The following is a 20,845-nucleotide window of genomic DNA, read 5'->3' as shown; positions in this document are numbered from 1 at the left end:
TCATGGTCCCCTACGTGGCACACGCCTACCTCATCACTCACCGTCAGTCACTCATGATGTTAAAGACAAAGCAGACGCTCGCGGAGCACCTCGACAAGATGAAGTTCACGCTGCCAGCGTGCAAGGCTGACGCGATTGACCCCGAGTTGGTGGACGGCCGCGCAACCGCCCCGATACGTGTGTGGAGCGGAAAGTCGCTGTTGCAGAATGCTGATCTGCTTTACCGTGTCACGCCGCTCTCGACGCAGCGCATGCTGGACTTTTGCCTCTTCCCGGACGTCGGTTTGCTGAACAAGACGCCGGAGGAGCTGCAACAGTACTATGCCGAGACGCCAATCCTGCCTCTCGAGCGGTCCGACATCGCCTCTGCGTTCGCGAAGCGCGGCGCGGCAACAGAGGAAGGTGACTACAAGTTCCCCTCGCGCGAGTACGTTATTGCCGACTGCCGTTCCCAGGAAAGTTTTGAGTATGTGCGGCTGTCCACAGCCATCCTCGTAGGGGATGTGCTGAGCTACCACCACGAGCGCCTCGCGGAGGCGATGCGGCGACTCGAGTCCTGCCGCGGGCACCCCCTTGCCCTCTATGGCACCGGGCGGCCGATCGTGGAGGAGGTAAACTTGCTGAAGATGTTTGCGCTTTACCTTGTCAACCAAAAGGCGTTCCCGTTTGTGTGCATCGTGCCAGGCGGCTTCAAGACGACCATTCCGCTGCTCCGCAATCACATCATCGATGCCATCATGAGCCCCGCTGCCGCTACGGCGCTCGAGACTGCGACGAGCAAGCGAGGCGCATTCAGCACCGAATGGGCCCAAAAGGCGTCCAACACGGCGCATACGATCGCTGCCGCTCTCAGCGGCGCGTCACACTACCTCGCGCAGGTGGAGGTGACTGAGGTGCGACAGAAGGCCCAGGAGCTGGGCACGAAGGCAAAGGAGGGCATGACGGCAGCTGGCTCGTGGGGCTGGGGGATGATGAAGCGCTTCCGCGAGGGCCTCACGGAGACCCGCGAGCAGGCGTTGACAGCGCTATCCTCCGCGGGCAGCAAGCTTGCAGCAGCTCAGACAGCAACGGCTACCAACACCAATTTAGCCCCCTCCTCTACAGCGGACCCTGGATCCTCCTCTGCCACCGCTCCCTCCGCGGCATCGAAAGGCTCCGCGAGTGGCGAAGCAGTTATTCCAACAGCTACGGCTCATCCTGCCGCCGCACCGTCATGGCAGCACCTGCAGCAGGTTTTCTCGCTGGGCGAGGACGGCGAAGAAGAGGATCTGGATCTCATCACGCACATCCCGGCTAGGGTGCCGCGAGGCACTGTGGTGGCGGAGTCGACACCGGTGGCAGCCGAGGTGGCGCTTTCAGCCTCTGCAGCAGCGTCCTCGGCGGCTGCTGTCTCCACACCTGAACGGCGGCGCTTGCCCGCCCCCGCTCCGTCACCTGCATTGATGGCGTCGCCGAAGCTACTGTCGTCTCCAACGTCCTCTGCTGCTCCAGCGGCAGCCATGGAGGCAAACAGAGCATCTGCAGCCCTAATCGCTGCGAGCATTGACGCCGAGTTCGATGAACTCTTCGGCGACCTAACCGTTACGCCTGCAGCCGCGACGCATGCGGTGAACGCCACGCCGTCGTAGCCGACCCCCTCCGTCCACACAGATGTCCTCTTCGTTCTCTGAGGCACCGCGTCAATGGTACCACCCGGCTTCATATTTGCTGATAGATGCGTGTGGTGTGTGTGCGTGAATCGTTGATTTTATTGGTTGCTTCGCCATGTCCCTTCTCAGCCTTACAACACGAGCCCCGCTCAACACTATCCGCTGGGCTGCGGGTCCGCCGCCTGGTGCAAGGCAGCCCTAGACACGGGCTAGTGCAATGCGCCAACCCAGTCATCGGTGCACGGCCCCTGCCTCGAACTCTGCCCACCCGCCCCCGCCCCGCAGGTCGCCTCGCCGCCGCCCCCATCATGTCGGATGCCGCGTGGGGCATCATTCTCGGGGTGGCTCAGGCGTCCCACACAAGCAGGTAGCGAGGGCCGGGTGAGGTGTGTTCGAGTCCCGCTGACACTCCGCCTATCACATGGATAGTATGAGCGTGTTCGCTGTCGCTGGTCGCTCCGACGCCGCGCCGTCCAGGACCTGGTCGCCAACGCCAGTAGCAAGGCACCGCTCTGGCCTCGCCACGACGTAGGCACTTGGCCCTGTCACCACCAGGAGCGGCTCGGCATTGGCAGGAAGAGGGAGGGGGACTGACTCGGCTTCCCATGAAGTAGGGGGGGCGCCGAGCCCTGGGGATGCCGCGCACTGACGTGTGTCCCCAGTCACCGGGGGCGCAGCGGTCTATGCGACATAATCTGGTGAGAGACGCACTAAAGCGCCCATGTGCAGAGAGGCGGTGAGAGGAGGTGGAGGAGAAAGAAAGGGAAGGAAGGGGATGTGCGAGCGCAGACAGAGGGGGGGGGCTGGGAGACTGCGAATAGGCACACACACACACAGAGAAGAGGATCGACGGGTTCTGTTCTGAAGAATTTTCTTCGCGCTCAGCCAGTTGAATGCAGGCAAGTTATCGCAACACCGTGGAGGCAGTCTATGCCAGCTCGTTCTTCAGGTGGCAATAAAAGCCGAGCAGATAGGTGCACTACAGGCTGCGGTGCAAGCCCCCACGGCACCTTTGATGGGGGGGCGGTTCCCTACCTCCCCCCGCTTCGGTCCTTCGATGCTGTACTCACCGAAGCTATGGGGATGCAAGCGTAGCCCAACAATCTGAGGTCCAGCGAGCTCATTTTCAACTGACCAGAGATGGACTTCTGCACCGGGCACCATTTTCTCCACAACGACAGGATCTGGGCCTGGCTGAGGAACCCGCCGTGCCCACATCTGAAGAATTGACCCGTGCTGCCCAGGCTCGTGCGCGGTGCAGATCACCGTCGTCGTGTTGCTTTCAATGCTGGACCACGTTGTATTTGACGGGCGCCACATGGCGCGACGAGAGAGCGGCGACACTGCGTTAACGGTGAGCACGGCCTTCGACTTCCTCCTCACGTAGACGCGGCATTCGTGCGGCGTACCCTCTGCAGCGCATACTCCCGTGCTGAGCGGACAATGGGTCTCATGGGCCCGGTGTTTAATCGGGAGCAGAAGCAGCCAACGGGGGCACGGTACCAGAAGGTCAAGGGTTCGCAGAGCAGCTGCTGATCAGAGGTGCCACTATCACAGGTTCAGCAGGGAGGGGGAGGGGGACGGTGGAGACAGGCAACGCAGCTAAGAGCGGCGAGAGCATCGTTACACGGCTCCTTTCACAGCCAACCTCAGTACGCGCCGCTGTACCGAAGGTAAGCGGCCCGCTGCTCGAAGAAAGTGTGGAGCGGCGTGCGCAGGGTACGTGAAGCGCGACAACGTGAGTGCAGTGTCGCAGCCTCTAACCACAGTGCAGGCGATTCGCAAGCACGAGCGGTCCTCCGAGGAACCCAGAGACGGTGCTCTTGGCAAAGAGAAAACCAACGCCGCCCACCCCCTTCCCTGCCCATTAGCTGTACGGTTGGAGGGGCCGTTTACGACCGCAATACGACAGCTCTTTGCCTTGGGGAGAATACTCTCAGAGGAACTGCGCGCGAGATTGACTTGACCGCCCAACAGTGGGCCAGCTCGAGTGTTTCTTTGGACGTCTGTGGTAGAGGGCCCAAGTCCTGGTGATTGCAGCTCATCAATGTTGGTGGCTTCTCCGAGGGATGCGGCAGCTGTTCTCCAAGCGCGGTCGCGTGGCTCGCCGCGCTCTCCGCGAGTGCCCCGGGTGAGCTGGACGAGTGGTTTAAGTAGGCCACGGCGAATCTACCATGGGGTGCATTACGTTGATAGCGATGCCTGGCGCAGTGTACGATATCTCCATCCACGCGACACGGAGCGGATGGGGTGCCGCGTGCGTGAACCGGACGACCGAGCAAGCCGCCACTACGGACCCGTGTTGGGGCCAACACGACCCCGCCACCGGTGTGACTGCAGCGGAGCATCGAGGGGTGCGCTGCACATCAAAGGCCTTTTTGGCTCGTTTTCGTCTGTGTTGGCGCCTCGGCTCACCTTCATGCGGCTGGCAGTGTTGCTCTCGCTGCTCCCCGTAAAGACTACACCCACCCACAGTCATGCCGTCAGCGCAGAGCTCCATAATGCCATTGGCTCGCCTATCACACGTGATCCACGACTCGTTAGACGACATGCGTCGAAAACCCCGCAGTCCCGCGGAGCTATGACGTTGTATGCCCAGCGCGATGAGATACAACTAGCGACACGGGGGAAGGGGAGTGAGACCGGAAGTGGGCAGGGCCCAGTGGCGCCGCACTCTCGTCCCTGCAGAAAGGCAAGCGTATACGCGTAGCAACATTTTTGTATAAAGGATGTGCTCTACTCCGGCCAGTATGGTCTCGGTGTAGGCGGCCTGATTGCGCACCCGCCAGAAATGGGATCGACTGAGACGACTATGCCGAGCCGCTCATGGTCTCGATGTAACTTTCCTTTCTTCCATTTCTTCTACCTCTTCCTCATGCTGGGGAGGGAAAGAATGCACCCCAAAGCTCACCGTCGGCAACTGTCGAGCTGCACAAACCATATCAATCCTTCTCTCTGCCCTCTCTTATGAACATCATACTCCTCTTGTATCTCCTCAACGTGCTGCTGCATCACTCCCCCCACGTTGCCTCAATGAGAGCTTCATGCGGCCAGAGGAGCGACTGACGGTGCTGTGTGCGCTACTGCTGCTCTATGCACTCTTCTCCGTCCCGCTGGAGTTTCTGACTGTTTTTCGGCACCGCACTACCCCCCCAGCAGTTGGCGTCTCGTCGCCGTCTCCTCTAAAGACGTTTTCTACGGGCTCGGCGCCCGGGCTCTCCATCAACTACGCCTCCTCGTACCTCGGGGCTACGGTGGTGTCTGTGGAGCCGCCTTCATGCCACGGCGGATCAGCGCTCATTAGCGACAGTGCGGACAACTACGTACTGTGCCCATGCAATGCTGCTCGGAAGCAGTTCGTGATGCAGCTCATCCGCGATGTGGAGGTGCGCTCTGTAATGGTGCGGAATGCAGAGCACTTTAGTAGCGGTGTGCGCAACTTCACGTTGCTTGGGAGTCTACAGTACCCAACGTCTACCTGGTTAGTACTGGGTCACTTTGAGGCGGAACAGCGGCGTGGGCGTCAGTACTTTGACGTCACCCCTGGCAGGCGAGTGCGCTTTATCAAGCTTCAGTGGGCGACCTCGTACGGACCAGAGCCGTGGTGCACAATCACCTCCTTTCAGGTGTACGGCATCGACCTGCTGGAGACCCTGACGCGGTTCGATGAGAGCGACGACCTGGTAGCTACCGAAGGTGCAGCTGAGGTCAGCGGCGGCCACCGCTGCTCTCCAGATATGGACTGCTTTCACCGACCAGCACTTCCCTCGGCACCGGGGAAGGTGGTGGCACCGTCAGCGGCTGGTAGCAGCGCAGTTGCGTCAGGGAGCGGTGCGACGCCTGCGGTTTCGATTGATGAGCTCGCGGCAGAGATGTGGAACGGTGTTACTGCGACTGCCAGGGCTTCAAAGGAGGATGACACTGATGTCCTCCTTTTCGCTCCTGTGGACGTCGCCGTGTCAGCCGACAGGGGGTCGCCATCCCAGTCTGGTGCACGCGCAAAGCGGCCATCCTCAACTAGCTCCATAGCGCTCGTGAAGATTGCACGTGAACTTCAGTCGCCGAGCTGTAGCTCTGTGAACTCCATGTACTGGAATGCATCCCTGCAGTGCACCTTCTCAGACCTGACTGCTCTGTGGGGCCCGTGTGCGGTGACCAGGTGTGGCACATCATCCCACGTCACAGCCGTGGGCACTACTCCCACTCACGCCTCTGCCTCTTCGGTGAACACCGCCAGCATCAAGGGCTTCCCTGCATCCAGGTCCATCTACCAGAGTGTCGCGGCATCTCTTCTCACGCAGCTTCTTCGGCAGCAGCGCAGCTTGCATCATGAGCTGACGTTGCTGACGCGGCGACAGCGCCACCTGACTGAGGAGCTTAACCATACCCGCAGCCTCCTCAGCAACTTCTACGCCAAGTACAAGGAAACAGAGAGGGAGTTCAGCCAGTACCGCAACCAGCTTCGTGGGTTACATGCAGAGCTGCAGCTTCTGCAAGAGCGATTTCTTCTTCGTAGGCACAGCAGTTTCTGCGGCGAGGGAGTCGACACAAGTGGAAGCGGTGGCAGCGTAATGCGGAGTGACACAACCTTGACTGTGATATTACTTGTTGTGTTAGCGCTAATGGTGGTACTGGTACTCATCTACTCATCTTCGTCATCCTTTCCTGGTGTTAGGCGACCAAGTGATTGGGAGCGTTACTATAGCGTCAGTCGTGGCGGCGGCAGCGGATCCCCGCCCTGGTTGCAACCGCAGCGAGGACGCGCAAAGTAGTCAAGTGAGGCGCGCTAGGTTGGGGTGAGGGACCCCGCATTGTGTGTAACACCAAGCGGAGACACCCTCTTCTGTTGTACCGCTGCTTTGTGTGTGTGTGTGTGTGTGTGTGTGTCCTCTGAAATAATATGTGGGCTTGTGGGTTTATATGCGTGTGCCGTCTGCTAGGCATCCAACGGAGATAGCTGACCACAAGAGTGAGTCGCGCCGCCAGCGTTGCGAGGTGGCCGTGACTGGAGGGCATGAGCGTGGGTTGCTTGCTGCTCGGCTGTACTCCCTCTTCCCCCCTCTAACCAAGGGCATTCCACACCACGGTCCCTCGCACCTAAACACTAGCATTCCCGAATGGCACCTCCAGCGTACACCTTGGTGGCGCCAGAGGTGATGTGCTGTGCTGCTTGCCTCCACTGTCATATCGATGTGTGTCACGCCTGGCACTCTTTCTCCCCCCTTTGGCACTGCGCATTACACTCCTGTGGACGCACACGCACGCCTGCACCAGTGCGCTGCCCACTTACAGGCAGACACGTGCACTTGCCACCCACGCGTTGGGTGCAATTTGGTGTCTTTTATCGAGTCTCCCACCAGATCGACTAGAGGGCTGCCGGGGCGTGGCACCGTGCGGGTTCCTCGCGTCGAACATCCCTCCCCTCCTCCCTACTTGCCTCGGCATCACCTCAGCGCAACGCACCCAGGCACTGACGCACACGCCTACTCGCAACGCGTGGAGAACCTCATTGACAGCCACCACAGCGTGCGAGCGCACGCCCCGCATTGGCCGTCCTCTGTCTCCGTGTCTCTCTGTATTTCTCTCGCTCGTCTTGCACCGGAGTCGGATCAAGCGAGTTGACCTCCCCACCCACCCGTGCGCTCGAAAAAATCCCGAGGGATGAAGCAGGAGACTCTCTGTGCCTTCCCTGTGGAGCTCTTCTCAGTGGGCGATACGGGTGCCTCCTCTAGCAAGGGCGCGTGCGCGTGCGCCATTGTTGGCCTCCCGTCTCGACCTCCCAAGTACAGTCTCGTGTGCTACAATGTACAGCAGATCACGTTCTGCGTGGCGCGCATGAACTATGTGGATGGCCACAATACATCGCTGCGCCTTCTCACTCATGCGTCATCGGGGCACATCTCCTTCATCGACGATGCAGAGCAGCGCTGGAGTGTCTACTTTGCCGACGCGGCCCAGAGGATGCGCTTCTTGGCGTGCTGCGGTCTTTCCTTCTACGCCCTCTTCGGTGCTCCGGTGACATCAGTTTTCAGCTACGATGTGAGCTCCCCGTCGTCGTCGCTGCGTCTTGATGTCGGCGACAGAGCCCACATGAGCTTTAGTTCCTACGAGCTAATCGAGAAGGATGGTATGTACGCTGTCGGCGCTCTTGGAGAACAACGAGGCAACGCGGTTGCTGCGGCCAGCGTTCCTCAGGAACAGCCGCCCTCCTATGTGTTCCAGCCCAGTAGCAGTGCTGCGCAGCTTGCACAAGGCTGCTTCGGCTTCGAGGGCAGCGTCGTGGGTATGCGTGAAGAGGACGTGCGAGTCTTCGTCGTACCCGCGGGTTTCACCACACGCGTGTCGGACTCTCTCGCGAACGTTTCTACCCAGGGAATGGTGTTTGTGACTTGCTTGGTGCGCGTCGAGCACGTACCCGAGGAGCCTGCATCGGCAAAGCAGGCCACTGACAACGGGCAAAGGCCGCCGCCGTCTGTGTACGCGACGACAGGGGAAGGTGAGGACGTTAGGCAGGCGCCTGCGTCCTTGGAACAGGGGCTGATGGTTGTCGCGGCGACGCCGACCCCCTCTTCTGCTGCGTCTACCGTCCCTGCGTTTCTGAGCACCAACGGCATTCCGGCAGAGCACATGTCGGTGCTCCGCAAAGTGGAGCTTGGCCTTAACACGGCCGCGGCAGCCGCACGGGACGTGCACGGCGTGACTGCCATCTTCTCTCAGGACTGGCACCGGCAAGTTGAGCGCCCCAAGCCGTCTCTGCTGAGCAATCGCGCTCTCCTCGAGCAGGTGCAACGGGTGGTGCAAGAGGAGGAGACGGCGCAGGAGCACCTCGATCAGTGCAACCGCGCCATTCAGGCCCTCGAGGCCCGTAATAACGAGCTCCAACAGCGCATTGAACGCACCATGAGTGACTCGCAGAGGCTGCTGGAGGAGAAGAACACCGCCGCCACCAAAGCTATGGAGGCACGGCTGGAGCGAGATCGGCAGCTCGTAAAGCTGAAGGACGCGCTTCTTTTAAAGCGACAAGAGCAAGACGATCTGCAGCGGCACATTAGGGCCTTGCAGCATGCCGTCGATGCCTCGAACGAGGAGTTGCGCCAGGTGCAGGGCCGCCTCGATGTCCATCAGGTCGAGTCCACGAGCACGGCAGAGCGGGTCTCTGCGATGCAAGAGTCTCTCAGCGAAGAGCGGCACCGCAACGCAGCGCTGATCGCCAAGTCGTCCGCCACCGAGGAGGCAGTTCACAAGGCACAGGCTCAGCATCGACTGGCTGATGGACAGCTGACCGCCGCGCGCGGCTTGGCAGAGCGAGAGCGTCTGCGCTACCTACAGATGATGGAGGAGGAGCGCAGTCACCGTGCCACCGACGCAGATATACTGCGCAAGGACATCGTCGATGAGCTGGACGCACGCGAGCGGCAATACCAGGTGGATCGCTGTCGGCTTGCCGAGGAACAGTTTATGCGAGGACTGCGCGACGGCAAGGCGGAGGGCCGCCGTGCTGCGGAGACAGACCTGCTGGGACACCAGGACGAGTTGCGGCTGAACTTGCAGCGGGCCAAGACGGAGGTCGAAACACGCAAGGAGGAGGTACGCCGAAGCATCGAGTCCGCCATGGCACTGCGCCGCACTCTGGGTGGAAAGGTGGCTGAGCTGGAGGCACAACTCACCTCCGCCACGCGGAAGCAGACACATCTGCAGTACAAGCTCGCGCAGTGGCAGACACGGTGCCGCACGGCACGGGACACGGTGAGTCAGCACTGGCGTGCGTTGCTCAGCTACGCCACCCACCCGTGCACGCGGGATGAGCTGCTAAAGATGATGGAGGAGGTGCGCACCGCTGAGCAGACGAGCTACGTGGACGGCGACGACGACGAGAGCTGTGACGAGACCGGTGGCCCGGTGCGAGTGGATCTGCAGTTTCAGCTCGACCATTGGCGGCAAAGCCGCATCCGCAGCATTGCGCAGCGCCAGCGGTGGCTTTGGGATGACATGCTGGACCTATACATGAAAGGCGCATTCTACCACTTCGACCACGAGTGGCTGCAGCCACTGATGGCGGCGCACGTCGCAACGCTAGAGGCGGTGGCGCAGCTGTACGCACAGCAGCACGGCGACCGCGCGCTCTTTGACTGCTGCGTGAAGGAGGCGCAGGGGCGGTGGTCTGTGCAGCAGGAGTGGTGGTCTACCGTTCACCAAATCGAGACGTGGCTGGCCGCTCAGCGCACGGCGCAGGAGAACTTGAAGGCCGAGGAGGCGACGGCGCGCCAGGCGCTGTGGAAGTCGTACATGGACGGCGGTGAGGCGGTGATGCAGCTCTGCGCTTCGCAACTGCGGGCACAAGTGATGCTGTTGCAGCGGGAAATGCAAGCAAGAGATGAGCTGGCGTTGGAAGAAGAGCGACGGTGGCGGCTACTGCCGGAGGAGGCGCAGCAGCAATGGGTTGCGGCGTTCTCCTCTATTTTGCGCCTGCTGGAGGAAGAGGAGGAGGCTGCTCGTGCCGGCCTGGAGGCGGAGGCTTACACGTCCTACAGTGGCCTGCAGTTTCAGTGTTCCTATTCCCTTCACCTCGCGGAGCAGCTCAGTGCACAGCACGCGGAACAGCAGCGTCTCTTGGCTGAAGAGACGGCGGCGCGGCAGGCCTTAATGCGGGAGGTAGCGGATGCGGCAGAGCTCTGGGACCTTGCTGCCATACCTACTGTTTCCCCTGCTAAAGTATCTGCGGCGTCGCCAACCGGGGTAGCGGAGGAAGTGGTCAGCACTGCTATCGTTCCTCCGCCTTCACCTGTGACGGCCATGTATAGTGCGTCATCGCCCCCTCCGCCAGTAGAAGAGACCTCAGCTAGCCCTGCCCCATCCCCTTGCAGCCCAATCCCTGCTCATTCTCCATTGTCACCCACCCACTCCGTCGAAGACCCAGTTTCGACGGTTGACGAGAGCGTGCTGACACCCCAGGCGGCAAGTGTGCCGACACCTGCACATGATATTCCGGTTGCCGCACCATCAGCTGACGCTACTGCCACGCTGCAGTATGCGGGTCTGCCACCACCTCTACCGCCTGCACCAGCGGCAGGGCCCGCCTTTGGCTTCGCCGATCCTCCGCGTGCTGCGTGGGCCGATCACAGCAGTGGCAATGATGGATTTAACCGACTTGGGGATGGGATGCCAGCGACAACTGCTGAGGCATTCTTCTCTAGTGAGCCCCCACCCCTTCCGCCGCCAGACGAGAACGACGCTTCGACGGAGGCTATGACGCGCCAGAGCGGGCTGCAGAGCGCCAGTACTTCTTGTGCAGTCGCCGCAGCGGCTCCTCCACCTCTGCCGTCTGAGGCGGCAGCGGTCGTCCAACAGCGCGTGTCTGGCCTACACAACGTGTCGTCTTCGGGCGAGAGCACGTCCTCATTTCAGAGGACTTCGCTTGTTTCATCTGCGGAGAAGGTGGGCGAGGCTGCTGCGTCTCGCATCACGACTCCGCTGCAGCGCGACACTGTCGAACGAGAGGAGGGGGCAGCGGCTGGGAAAGGTTCACCGTCTTCGACCCAGCATAGGCACCTGCACGCCTTTGGTAGCGACTCCAGCGACGCGGATGAAGACATCAGCGGTGCTGTGGCCAGTGGACGTGGGTCTCAGCAGTCCCCGACGAGCGTGCCGCGCTGTGCTCATGGGCCCACCGCCAAGCAGTCAGCTGCAGCAAGTCCTCAAAGGAAGCCGAAGCTGTTTGGCAGCAGCAGCAGTGAGAGTGAGGACGACGAGTGACGCGTGGCCGCGGTGTCTTTTCGCTCCACGCACCTAGCCGAGCATTGACTTGTTCTCTCTGCTCATTTTCGTGTTTGCGTCTCTTCGTTCGTGTCTTTCCCTTCAGCCCAGCTGCTGCTTCTGTGGCCTGGTGCTCCGTCCTTCAATCCCCCTTCTGTTGCTGTTGCTGGTGCACCGCCACCCTTGTGTGTGTCTCTTTCTCTCACCTCCCTGCTGTTGGCGTGCCCTGTGTCGGTGGATGGGTGAGGTGCACTGACGCCTTGTTCATCCAACCAGGACCTTCAGCCTTTCCCTTTCGGCCTTCATTCTGTTCTCAAGAGCTGCACCCCGTTAGCACGGGTAAACGTTTGCCAGCCGATGCTTCTACCCCTGGCTATCGCTCTATCTTTCTCTTTTCGCGCTCTCTCTCCCCTCTCTACCCCACCGCCTCGCTTGCACGGTTCTGCTCTCTCCCTCTCTTCGTCTTCTCCCTGTGCTGAGGAGCCTGTCCAACACCATATTTGAGTCCTTTACTCTCTCGCACCATTTCAGTGCGACACCCACCAGACACCCACAGACACACCCCCACACACATACCCGCACATCCTACATAGACGCCCTTCATCAGCTTCTTGCCTCCCATCTGTTATTCTGCTCCTTTCTCATTGACTCGCTGTGCAGCGCAGGGCAAGGCACCGGCTTTGTGTCTGTGGGTGCCACTACCGTTACCCTGCCGCCCACTGGCCCTTCCTTTCACAAAACTCGCGCAGGGACGCTCCGGCGAACGTGGAGGGGCGAGTGCGCCACCGCCTCGTCGTCTCGCTCTTCTTTTTGCTTTCGCGGCATCTTTCCCTTCCCTGTGCTGCACTCCACGTCCACTACTGAAGCGTTCGCGAGCAGGCGGCGGAGTAGGGACTGTCGTGGGCGCTAGTATCGCTTCCGCGGGGGTTCCCAGGAGCGGACGGCGTGTGAGCGTCACGCGACGTGGCTTGCAGAGTGCACCTGTGAAGGCACAGGCATATACGCGTACCAGCACAGAGGTATTTGTAGGGGGAGCTCCACGCCTTGAGGCCCCTCTCGCGAGTTTTGCGTAACGGCACTCACACAGACGATTCTCTAAGCCACTGACCTTTTTGGTGTTCGGTCAAACGGGCGAGACCGAGTGCTGCGGGTTGAAGAGCGCACAATGGCATTATCAGGGCTTCTCTGTCGCGCGAGTTGCTGCGCGGCACCGTTTCTGAGAGGCGGGCGGTTCTACAGAGGTGGCCTGAGCCGCGCCTCCAGCACCGCGCTGGCGTTGACACTGCCCATCAGCGCCTCCTCGACGTCCTCCTCGGTAGTACCCTTGATCCGAGTCGACTCCTTGCGGGACAGCAAGCGTGGCTATGCCCAACATCGCAACACTCACGATAGCAACACGGAGGACATCTCGAACACCTACTTCGATGTCCAGGACGTAGATGCGGATCGTCTTACCCACTTTTACTGGGACTCCAACGATGACGCGGACACCCCGTACGGCGACTTCACCCTGGACAACTTCTTTGGTGAAGGGGAGGGGGACGAGTGGGCTGGGGAGTCGCTGGCCTTTGTGGACGAGCGGGACCAGCCGCTGTTGGATGAGGAGTACCTCAAGTGATCCTAGAAAGAGAGGCGGAGGAGAGAGGGGGGAGGGACGTTGTCGGAGAGCTGTGGGGCCGGTAAAGGGGGGGGGTAGCGGGGGGCATGGGCAGGCGGTTTGGCTGCACATTTGCTGGTGGATCATCTCCGCGGGTGTGACCGTCTGCCTATACCCCCGCGCGCGTATGTTGGCAGGTATGCACTCTTGGCGCCGCTGTGTCTCTCTCAAGCACCACTGCGGTGCTTTGTGCGTTGTGCTCTGCTGCTGTTGACTGAAGACGTACTTCGGCACCCCCGCGCTTGTCCTCTTTTCGCCATTAGCCCCTCCTCCCTCCCCTCTGAAACTCTGCGTGTGCGTGATGTGTCTTGTTGTGCTGCCGTTGTGAGTATCGCCCTCGACGGCGCTTTTTTTCTTTGCCACGGGACGGACAACCAGGCCGATGCACGCGTGCGTACTTGTGTCTCACGCGTGTGTCCGGGCTCATAGAGGTCACACAGAATCAACGAGGAGGATGTCGTAATGAGCGAAAAGGAAAAAAAGTAAAATGGAAAACTCAGACGAAGAGACAAACACCATGAACATCGTGCGGAGACAGTAAACCGAAGGAGGGACTACATCAACCGTGCGAAATGCGGCTGCCTCCCTCCCCCTACGAACTCTGCTTGGCCAGGTGTTCGCGCTGTACGCCTTGATGGCTGCGAACCTCAATTGAACTGCACTTTAGTGCTAAGCATGTGCAAAGCGGCACTCTTGGGGGGGGGGAGGGGAGGGAGTGTGTGGGTGCGGCAGGCGTGGGCATGACACGCCAAGTGCTTTAGCTGCGCACTGCATTGCTCGCCCCCTTCCACACCGCCTCGGTGCTTCTTCGTATTGCTGCTGGCCGGCCCGTCCCGTTCTTTCGCTCTTCTCGCTGCTGTTGCGCGTCATCCCTTTTCTCGATGTACCCGACCTCCTTCCCCCCTCTCCCCGATACTCACGCGCATGCCCCTTCCACACCCACCCCCATGCCATGAACACCGGCACGCCCGCATACTGCCTTCGATGATTCGGTGACGCCAATACGTCTTGTTGCTTGCTGTTACTCCTTCTTTGCATTCCAACCCCTCACGTATGCGTGCGTGCGTGCACCTTGACACGAACCTCGTCCCGCCGTGCCTTTCGGGCAGACACTACGCTGCCGCAGCTTTGGATGAAGCACACGCCCCTTTCGTCTTTTGCCCTTTTCGTTCTTGCCCTTTGCTGGTGTTGGTGTTTCTTCATTTGTGTGTGTGTGTGTGGTTTCCCCCTCCCCCTTTTCTCTCGATATAATCTATCGACGTAACACACACGTGCATACGCATACACATTGGTTCCCTGAGCTCCGCGAGTGTGTGAGGCGGCTCTAACGTTCATCAAAGCACTGCGCCCCCGGACAGCTGCTCCCTTTTCACCCCCTTTGCACAAACCCGTCAGCGCATGCCCCACTCCCTCTTTTTCTCTCCCTCTCTTTGCCTTTCCTGATACATCCTCGCTGTGCGTGTGTATCGCGTCCCCCCTCGTTCCCTCACCCCCTTGAATGACGCAGACATTGAGTGCACCTCTCTGCTCTTTCTCTCTTCGGTGGTCTCTGCTCTATCCCACAGATTGCATCGCTGTGTGCCCCCCTCTCTCTCTCTCACACACACACAGTGCGTATGTGTGATTAGTAGAGGACCTTGTCACCTTCTTCTTCCTCTCGGTAAAAAGCGCGCGTACCTTGTCTCTCTCTCTCTCTTCCTCCGTCTTCGCTTCAGACACCGCTCTCGGTGAACTTCGTCCCACAAGGGAGCGAACGCCACCATGCCGTGTGGGCGCGTTTGTCATGTCTGCGCGTGCGTGGCGCTGTTGCTGGTGGCGGGCTGGGGAGGCTCTGGTGGAGCGGTAAATCCCACCACACAGCCAGTGCTCCCCAACGCGGAGCGAGTTGCAGTAACGCTTGCCGACGAGAGCATCTCCGCAGCAACAGCTTTTACTAACTTGATGCAGCTCTCGGAGGCGGTTTTAGCGCCTGTCTGGAGTGCGGGTGGGTTTTCTTATGTCCTGAAGAGCACCGGTGGCACTTCGGCACCGGTGTGTGCTCACACCCGCGCGTCTGGAGGCGGAATAACTGCCCCATTCACCTTCTCCATGTTCGACACCCAGTTCAGTCCCGTGTACCTCGTGTCGCTGTCCGCGGTGGGGTCAACAGGCGAGGCTGCATCGCTCACTGCTGAGGTGGCAGGCAGGCTCGACCTGCGGCGAGGGTGCTACACCACTCCCACGTCTCTGGGTACCTGTGCAGGAGTATTGCAGTCGTCTCCCCCACAGTGCATGCTGGGAGAACTGGACGCGTTGCACACAAATTGGACTGCAGATTCCCTCGCCGCCGCAACGAGTGCCATGCGGGCCGACGAGTCACTAACACTTTCTTCCAGGGGCCTGAGTGCTGCAGAGGTGCTCACTGTATTTATGAGTGACTATTTGCCACAGCGAGCGTGGTTGCGGACCGCCGTGCCACGTGTTGTGGACGCCCTTGCCCACGCTGAGCAGGCAGCGCGTGCCTACCGAACTATTCCTCTGACCCTGTGGGATGCAGCGGAGGCAGCGGAAATGCAGCGAGCGGTGGCAGGGCAGTGGGGTGGCTACCTCTGGTCTACCTACGTGCCACAACTTCAGCGCAAGTGGGCGCTCCTGTACCGCCTTGCCGTCGCAACGCTGACGCCATTGCAGATGGCGCCATCGCTCGATGACACAGCAACAGGGTTCATCACTGGTGTGCCTGGACCTGCACCGAAGACGTCGTGCTTAATGGTGGACGCGTGGGTGCAGCTGCAGCACTCCGTGGCCAGCAGCAGCAGCAGCAGTGGACTTCGAACCTTTGCGCGCCTTGTCACGTATATGGAGGATGCGCTGGACCGCTTGGGAGAAGTTTTATCCAACGGCGGCGGTGCGGACGCCCTCAGTGAGGAACAGGCGGATACGCTTGTTTCGCAGCTCCTGCAGCGCACGTACTGCGTGACAACAACATACTTGTTTTCCGTCACGGCCCTCTTCGATGCACCTTTCCTGCATGCGTCCTCTTCGGTGTGGGTGGAGCCCGCGACGCACATGCACGCGTGGGCGATGCGGACGATGCAAGAGGCCTCGGTGGCAGACGCCTTGGCCAATGCTACAGTGTTCCAGGAAGCCACTGCAGCACGCGTCGCGCGTGTGTCTGCTTCACTGCCAAGAAACGAGAAAGCGCTTCTGGCGTGTCTGGCCATGTTTCTCGACGCGACGAGACCTCTGACTTCTGCGGCGACAACCTCTCCGTCCGACTGTGTCCAGGCTCTGCTGAAGGCGCGCGCTGATGCGTCAGGCGTCCCCTCTAGTGCTGCTCTAGGTGTTCTCTGGGACGTGAGCGAGATGAGGACCGTGAAACCCACCTCGGCCGCTGTACCCGGTATCACCCGGTATGAGTCGTCGGTGCCTCTGGCGACGGCATTCCCTGCTGCCAAAGCTTCGCTCCAACACGAATTCATCCACTGGACGATGTTTCAACAGGCATCGACCAGCTTTACAGGCCAGAGGTCACTTTACACGCCGAGCATCGTGGCCTCCGCACCCATGAATCCATGTGCTGCTGGCCATGCCGCTGACGCCGCTCTGCACACGGGGTTGAACCGCGCAGCGTCGAGCGAGGACCGCCACCGTGTCCTCGTCGGAGCACAGGTCGCTGAGACGTGCCCTGCTGGCACCTACGCAAAGCCCGACACGGCAACCTGTGAGGTTTGCCCGTCCCTCTGCTCCGCATCGCCGACGGTACCGACCCCAGTCTATTGCCCTGGTGATGGCCTCATGCACGGCTGCCCTGTGCTTCCTGCCGGCGCCCTGTCGACTGGCAGCCCCAGCGCAGGACTCGACAACGCCAAGGCTGCTTGCCGGTACGCATGCATCGACGTCTACCAGGCACCACTGCACAAGGGTTGCGTATCAATGCCCGGCCTGTTCTACAACACCACCGCAACCCTCAGCGACGGGCACAGCGGCGGCTGGTACGACGCATGTGTGGGGCCCGCATCGCTGCTGCCCCGCGGCTTTCCTGCCCAGTCGTACGACGCGCGCGTGTTCGTGTTTGTAGGCAGTGGCGCGACGGACGAGCCGATGTCGTGCCGCTTTGTGCTGATGCATCGCGTCGTGTCCTCTGCTGTGTCAGCGGAGACGTTGTGGGCGGTGGGACTACTGCCGCCACCACTTTCCGTCTCCGCTACCTCCGCAACTGCCACGTCGTCTGCAGGTCTGTTGCCGCATCGCGGCGGTGTTGCCTGGGAGGCGGCGATGCAGCTTAACGCCACGCTGCTGTGGGAGATGCACAGGTCGCTACTTCGCTCTCAGCAGCAGGCGTCGGGCACCGGTACTGGCGCTGTCACCACCTCTATTGGCCATGTGCTGGTTGCTCTACGAGAGGGCGGTGAGGGAGTCGCATCCCAGTCGAGGTGGTCCTGGTCCCTCGTCTCCAGCTATCAGCACCCCGCGGGCGTTGAGGCAGCCACCATCACCTCCGCCACTGACACAGCACTGCCACCCTCTGTCTCCTTCACGCTGCGGCTGCTGCTTAATGCCTCTATTTTGGCAATTCCACAGAGCACCGACGCCACCACCACCTGGCGTGGCTGTACCGAGGTGTTCTCCATGACCCCCGCCCCGTCGTCGCTCACGGTGCTCAGTTCCCCGTGGACGTGGAGTGTCAAATCTGTGGGGGTTGACTACCTAGCCAAGGCCACCTACCGTGTTGTGCTGAGCCGCTCGACAAGCACGGTAGCCTTCTTCGCAGACGCGGCGGCAGTGGGCAGCCCGGTGACAGTGGACTGGCCGCTCTGGAAGCAGTCACAGATGACGTCTCCGCCCTCGGCAAAGACAACGATGTACCTCTCTGTGGCAGGGTGGGTGGCGAGGTACGTGGAGCGCGAGCAATGGATGGTCATGAGTCCTTCTTTTTCCTCCAGCAGTAGTCCGCAGCCCTCTACGCTACCACTGCACTACGACTACGTGCCAGGGATGATGACACGACTCTCAAGCACAGCGTTTCCTGTCAGCCCGCTCCACGAGGCGCTGAGCAGAGCTGAGGCTACTTGGCACTCGCAGGCGCAAACCACCGCCCAACAGCAAAGCAGAGACGTGGCGGCCCTTACAGATGTCCACTTGCTCAGCCTGTACGTGGCTTCTTTTCCTGCCGTCACCGCCAGCGTGAGTGCAGTGCTCAACGGCTTGTCGGTGCGTCAATCCAGAGGGCTGGATGGCGTTTGCCGCTCCTCCTACGGAAGCACCCCGACGGTGAGCGGCACGTCTGTTACACCTGCGTGTGCCATGTGTACGAGTGGCTCCTACACGGTGCTGAACGCCACACCGGATCGCAGCAAGTGCGCATGCCTGCCGCAGCGCACCTCAGTTTACATGACGCCTTCGGCTGGCCAGCAGGTGCGTGCGTGTCTACGCCGTCCAGACGGCCCCGCCGCGCCGAGCTCGTACATGCGGCCGCCAGGTCTTCTTTTCATCGACTCGGATGTGGCGGTCGGCGACGGCGTCTTTCTCGGCTGGTACGGCAGTGGCACTGGCGCGACCGGCACGGGGCTGCCTGCGGCGACGTCGCTGGAGGGATCGGTGATCTGCACGTACGGTCTCACCGTTCCGCGTCTGGCGACCACAGCACCTTCCACGTCGCTCAACCTCTCTGTGACCCTGCAGTACACTACGGGCCTAGGCGCTGAGGAGTGCTACGTGATGGCGGCTGCCCGTGGCGATTCCCCAGCCTACACTACTCAGCCCTCCTACAGCGCCATCTCTAGCTACGGTCTCCGGCTACGTGCACCGCGCTTGCCTGCCCGTGCCATCGCGCTGGTCAACAACTCAAGGCTCTTCACGGATCAGACAGTGCTCACGGTCAGCGTGCGAGACTATGCCCTTCTTCCTCGCCACGCTGTTGATTCACTCATGCACATGCGCGGGATCACCGAGTACCACGTCGCTTTCCTGATATACATTCTCCGCTGCGCAACGGTCTCTGCCGTGCTACGGTGTGGCTCGACCCTGCGCGTCGCCCGCAATTTTACCTGGGCAGGTTCCTCATCGCTCGACTCACTTGTGCTGCGCGTCAACCTCACTGGAATGATCACGGAGGCGTGCCAGGTGTCTTTCACTGTGCTCAGCGCTACTGCAGCCGCCAGTGAGGCCTCCGCTCCGCACACGTCGTGGCCCTACACCTACTTGGCCACAGAGGCGAACGCCTCACTCTTCTTCGAGGCATCGCCAACGGTGCACTACACGCTGCACCCGTCCGTGGAGACCTTTGCGGCGACAAAGTTGCGCTATGACCCGCTGGCCGAGGACAGCAGCCTTGTCATCTCCTCCATCATGTTGGTGCTGTCTCTCTCTCTCGTCAGCATAATATTGATCAGCGTGGGGCCTCCTTCCCTCCACCCACTCTCCTGGCGCGCCTACGAGCGTGCGCGAGCTAGGCGGCATTGCCAGCACCGACAGCTGCACAACGCTTCACTTTTAGAGAGGGGTGCTGATTGACAAGGGAGAGAAAGCGAGAGGGTTGTGACGATGCGGTCATCAGCAGCCACCTCCTTTTCTCATCCCTCACCCCACCACCTCCGATACCTTAACTTGCCTTCACCAATTTACCCATTGGCAGGCGCGGCAGAGTGCGTGCCTCTCGCACAGCACACCAACACAGACGAACACCGGTGCACTGTGCGGCGTTGCCTGTCCACGCCCCCCCTCCTCCCGCCAGCCATCGCACGGCTCTTCGCCATTTTCTCTTTTTTTCTGCTGCTTCTTCCCGCTTTACTCTTGGCTGCTGCCGTCAAACGCTGCTGCTGCTGCTGCTGCTGCTGCGACGATCTGTGCCCTCGCGGAGTGTCCACTGCCACTCCACTACTATTCTCCTGACTGGGACTCCTTTCCTTCGCTTTTTGCTCTTTTTTTTTGTGGAGTCGAGTTCTTTCGGACTACCGCAGTCATGCGGGTGAGGCGGCGATGAGCGTGATGCAGTGGAGAGGGGTAGAGAGTTCCGATGTCTCTCTCTCTCTTCCTCGCGCGCTGGGGTGCTCGAGGTACACGAGCAGACTTGCCTCCTCTCCGTCACCCGCGCTGGTGCGCCCCTTTCTACTTCTTCTCTAGTCGCCCTCCGGCACGTGCATCGAGTGTCTCTCCCTCTCCCCAAGGCCTCTCGTCTGCTGGTCACGCAGGCGGACCGACACGCACTCACCGAGTCCTCTGTTACCCCAGGCAGGCACATGCACAAACACATCGTTAGGCTCAAAAGGCACGCTCTTCTCTTCGTTCTCTTTCGCTTTCATCTTGGCTTCCAGATTGGGAGACGGCGCGGCCTGTGTGCGTGTTCTTGACGCGCCCGCACCTACTGCTCGTTGATCCCCACTCAGATATTTGGCAGCAGCAGGCCCGCCACCACGTCATGCTTGTTGGCGTTCCGCTGCGTTTATTCGTTTCTCTCGCTTAGATGCTCCGGCTCTCATTGTTGGCAGGTATCCGCCGTCTCCTTTGCGTTCTCTTTTCATCCCCCTTTCACGGGCTTGTGCCACATCGTTCTGCGTCTCTGTGCGTCTCTCCGCCTACGTTGTCTGCGAGCGCGATAGCGGAGAGAGAGGCTATGGTGCGTGTGCAGGGTGAGAGGCGCTATCTCCTCCCTCTTTGTGAGCACACTCACCCACCCACCCACAGACACGCATGTGCCGAGGCGCCATCCACTGATGCAGTGAGCGAACCGAAATCAGCCCACCCCACTGTTTGTCCCCCCCTCTTACGGTGAGGTGTGTGCTGAGGATTAGGCGCGCGCTGCGGA

General features: G+C 60.8%; 5 protein-coding genes across 5 annotated transcripts; all 5 read left to right on the top strand.

The window, feature by feature from the left end:
• Positions 1 to 2: 2 nt before the first annotated feature.
• Positions 3 to 1,628, top strand: LBRM_30_0340 (conserved hypothetical protein; the record flags this gene model as incomplete). The annotated part of the gene is made up of 1 exon (XM_001566617.1): positions 3 to 1,628. One exon carries the CDS (start codon positions 3 to 5, stop codon positions 1,626 to 1,628), a length of 1,626 nt encoding a protein of 541 aa, XP_001566667.1.
• Positions 1,629 to 4,693: 3,065 nt separating this feature from the next.
• On the top strand, positions 4,694 to 6,421 carry LBRM_30_0330 (conserved hypothetical protein; the record flags this gene model as incomplete). Its single annotated transcript, XM_001566616.1, has 1 exon — positions 4,694 to 6,421. One exon carries the CDS (start codon positions 4,694 to 4,696, stop codon positions 6,419 to 6,421), a length of 1,728 nt encoding a protein of 575 aa, XP_001566666.1.
• An 889-nt stretch (positions 6,422 to 7,310) lies between these two features.
• On the top strand, positions 7,311 to 11,402 carry LBRM_30_0320 (conserved hypothetical protein; the record flags this gene model as incomplete). Its single annotated transcript, XM_001566615.1, has 1 exon — positions 7,311 to 11,402. One exon carries the CDS (start codon positions 7,311 to 7,313, stop codon positions 11,400 to 11,402), a length of 4,092 nt encoding a protein of 1,363 aa, XP_001566665.1.
• A 1,165-nt stretch (positions 11,403 to 12,567) lies between these two features.
• Positions 12,568 to 13,020, top strand: LBRM_30_0310 (conserved hypothetical protein; the record flags this gene model as incomplete). The annotated part of the gene is made up of 1 exon (XM_001566614.1): positions 12,568 to 13,020. One exon carries the CDS (start codon positions 12,568 to 12,570, stop codon positions 13,018 to 13,020), a length of 453 nt encoding a protein of 150 aa, XP_001566664.1.
• A 1,800-nt stretch (positions 13,021 to 14,820) lies between these two features.
• Positions 14,821 to 19,554, top strand: LBRM_30_0300 (hypothetical protein, unknown function; the record flags this gene model as incomplete). Its single annotated transcript, XM_001566613.1, has 1 exon — positions 14,821 to 19,554. The coding sequence occupies one exon, from the start codon at positions 14,821 to 14,823 to the stop codon at positions 19,552 to 19,554; it is 4,734 nt and encodes a 1,577-aa protein (XP_001566663.1).
• Positions 19,555 to 20,845: the final 1,291 nt, after the last annotated feature.

The sequence above is a fragment of the Leishmania braziliensis genome, chromosome 30 (genome assembly GCF_000002845.2).
Source record: "Leishmania braziliensis MHOM/BR/75/M2904 complete genome, chromosome 30".
Lineage (NCBI taxonomy): Eukaryota > Euglenozoa > Kinetoplastea > Trypanosomatida > Trypanosomatidae > Leishmania > Leishmania braziliensis.
This window is presented reverse-complemented; position numbering and strand designations above follow the sequence as displayed.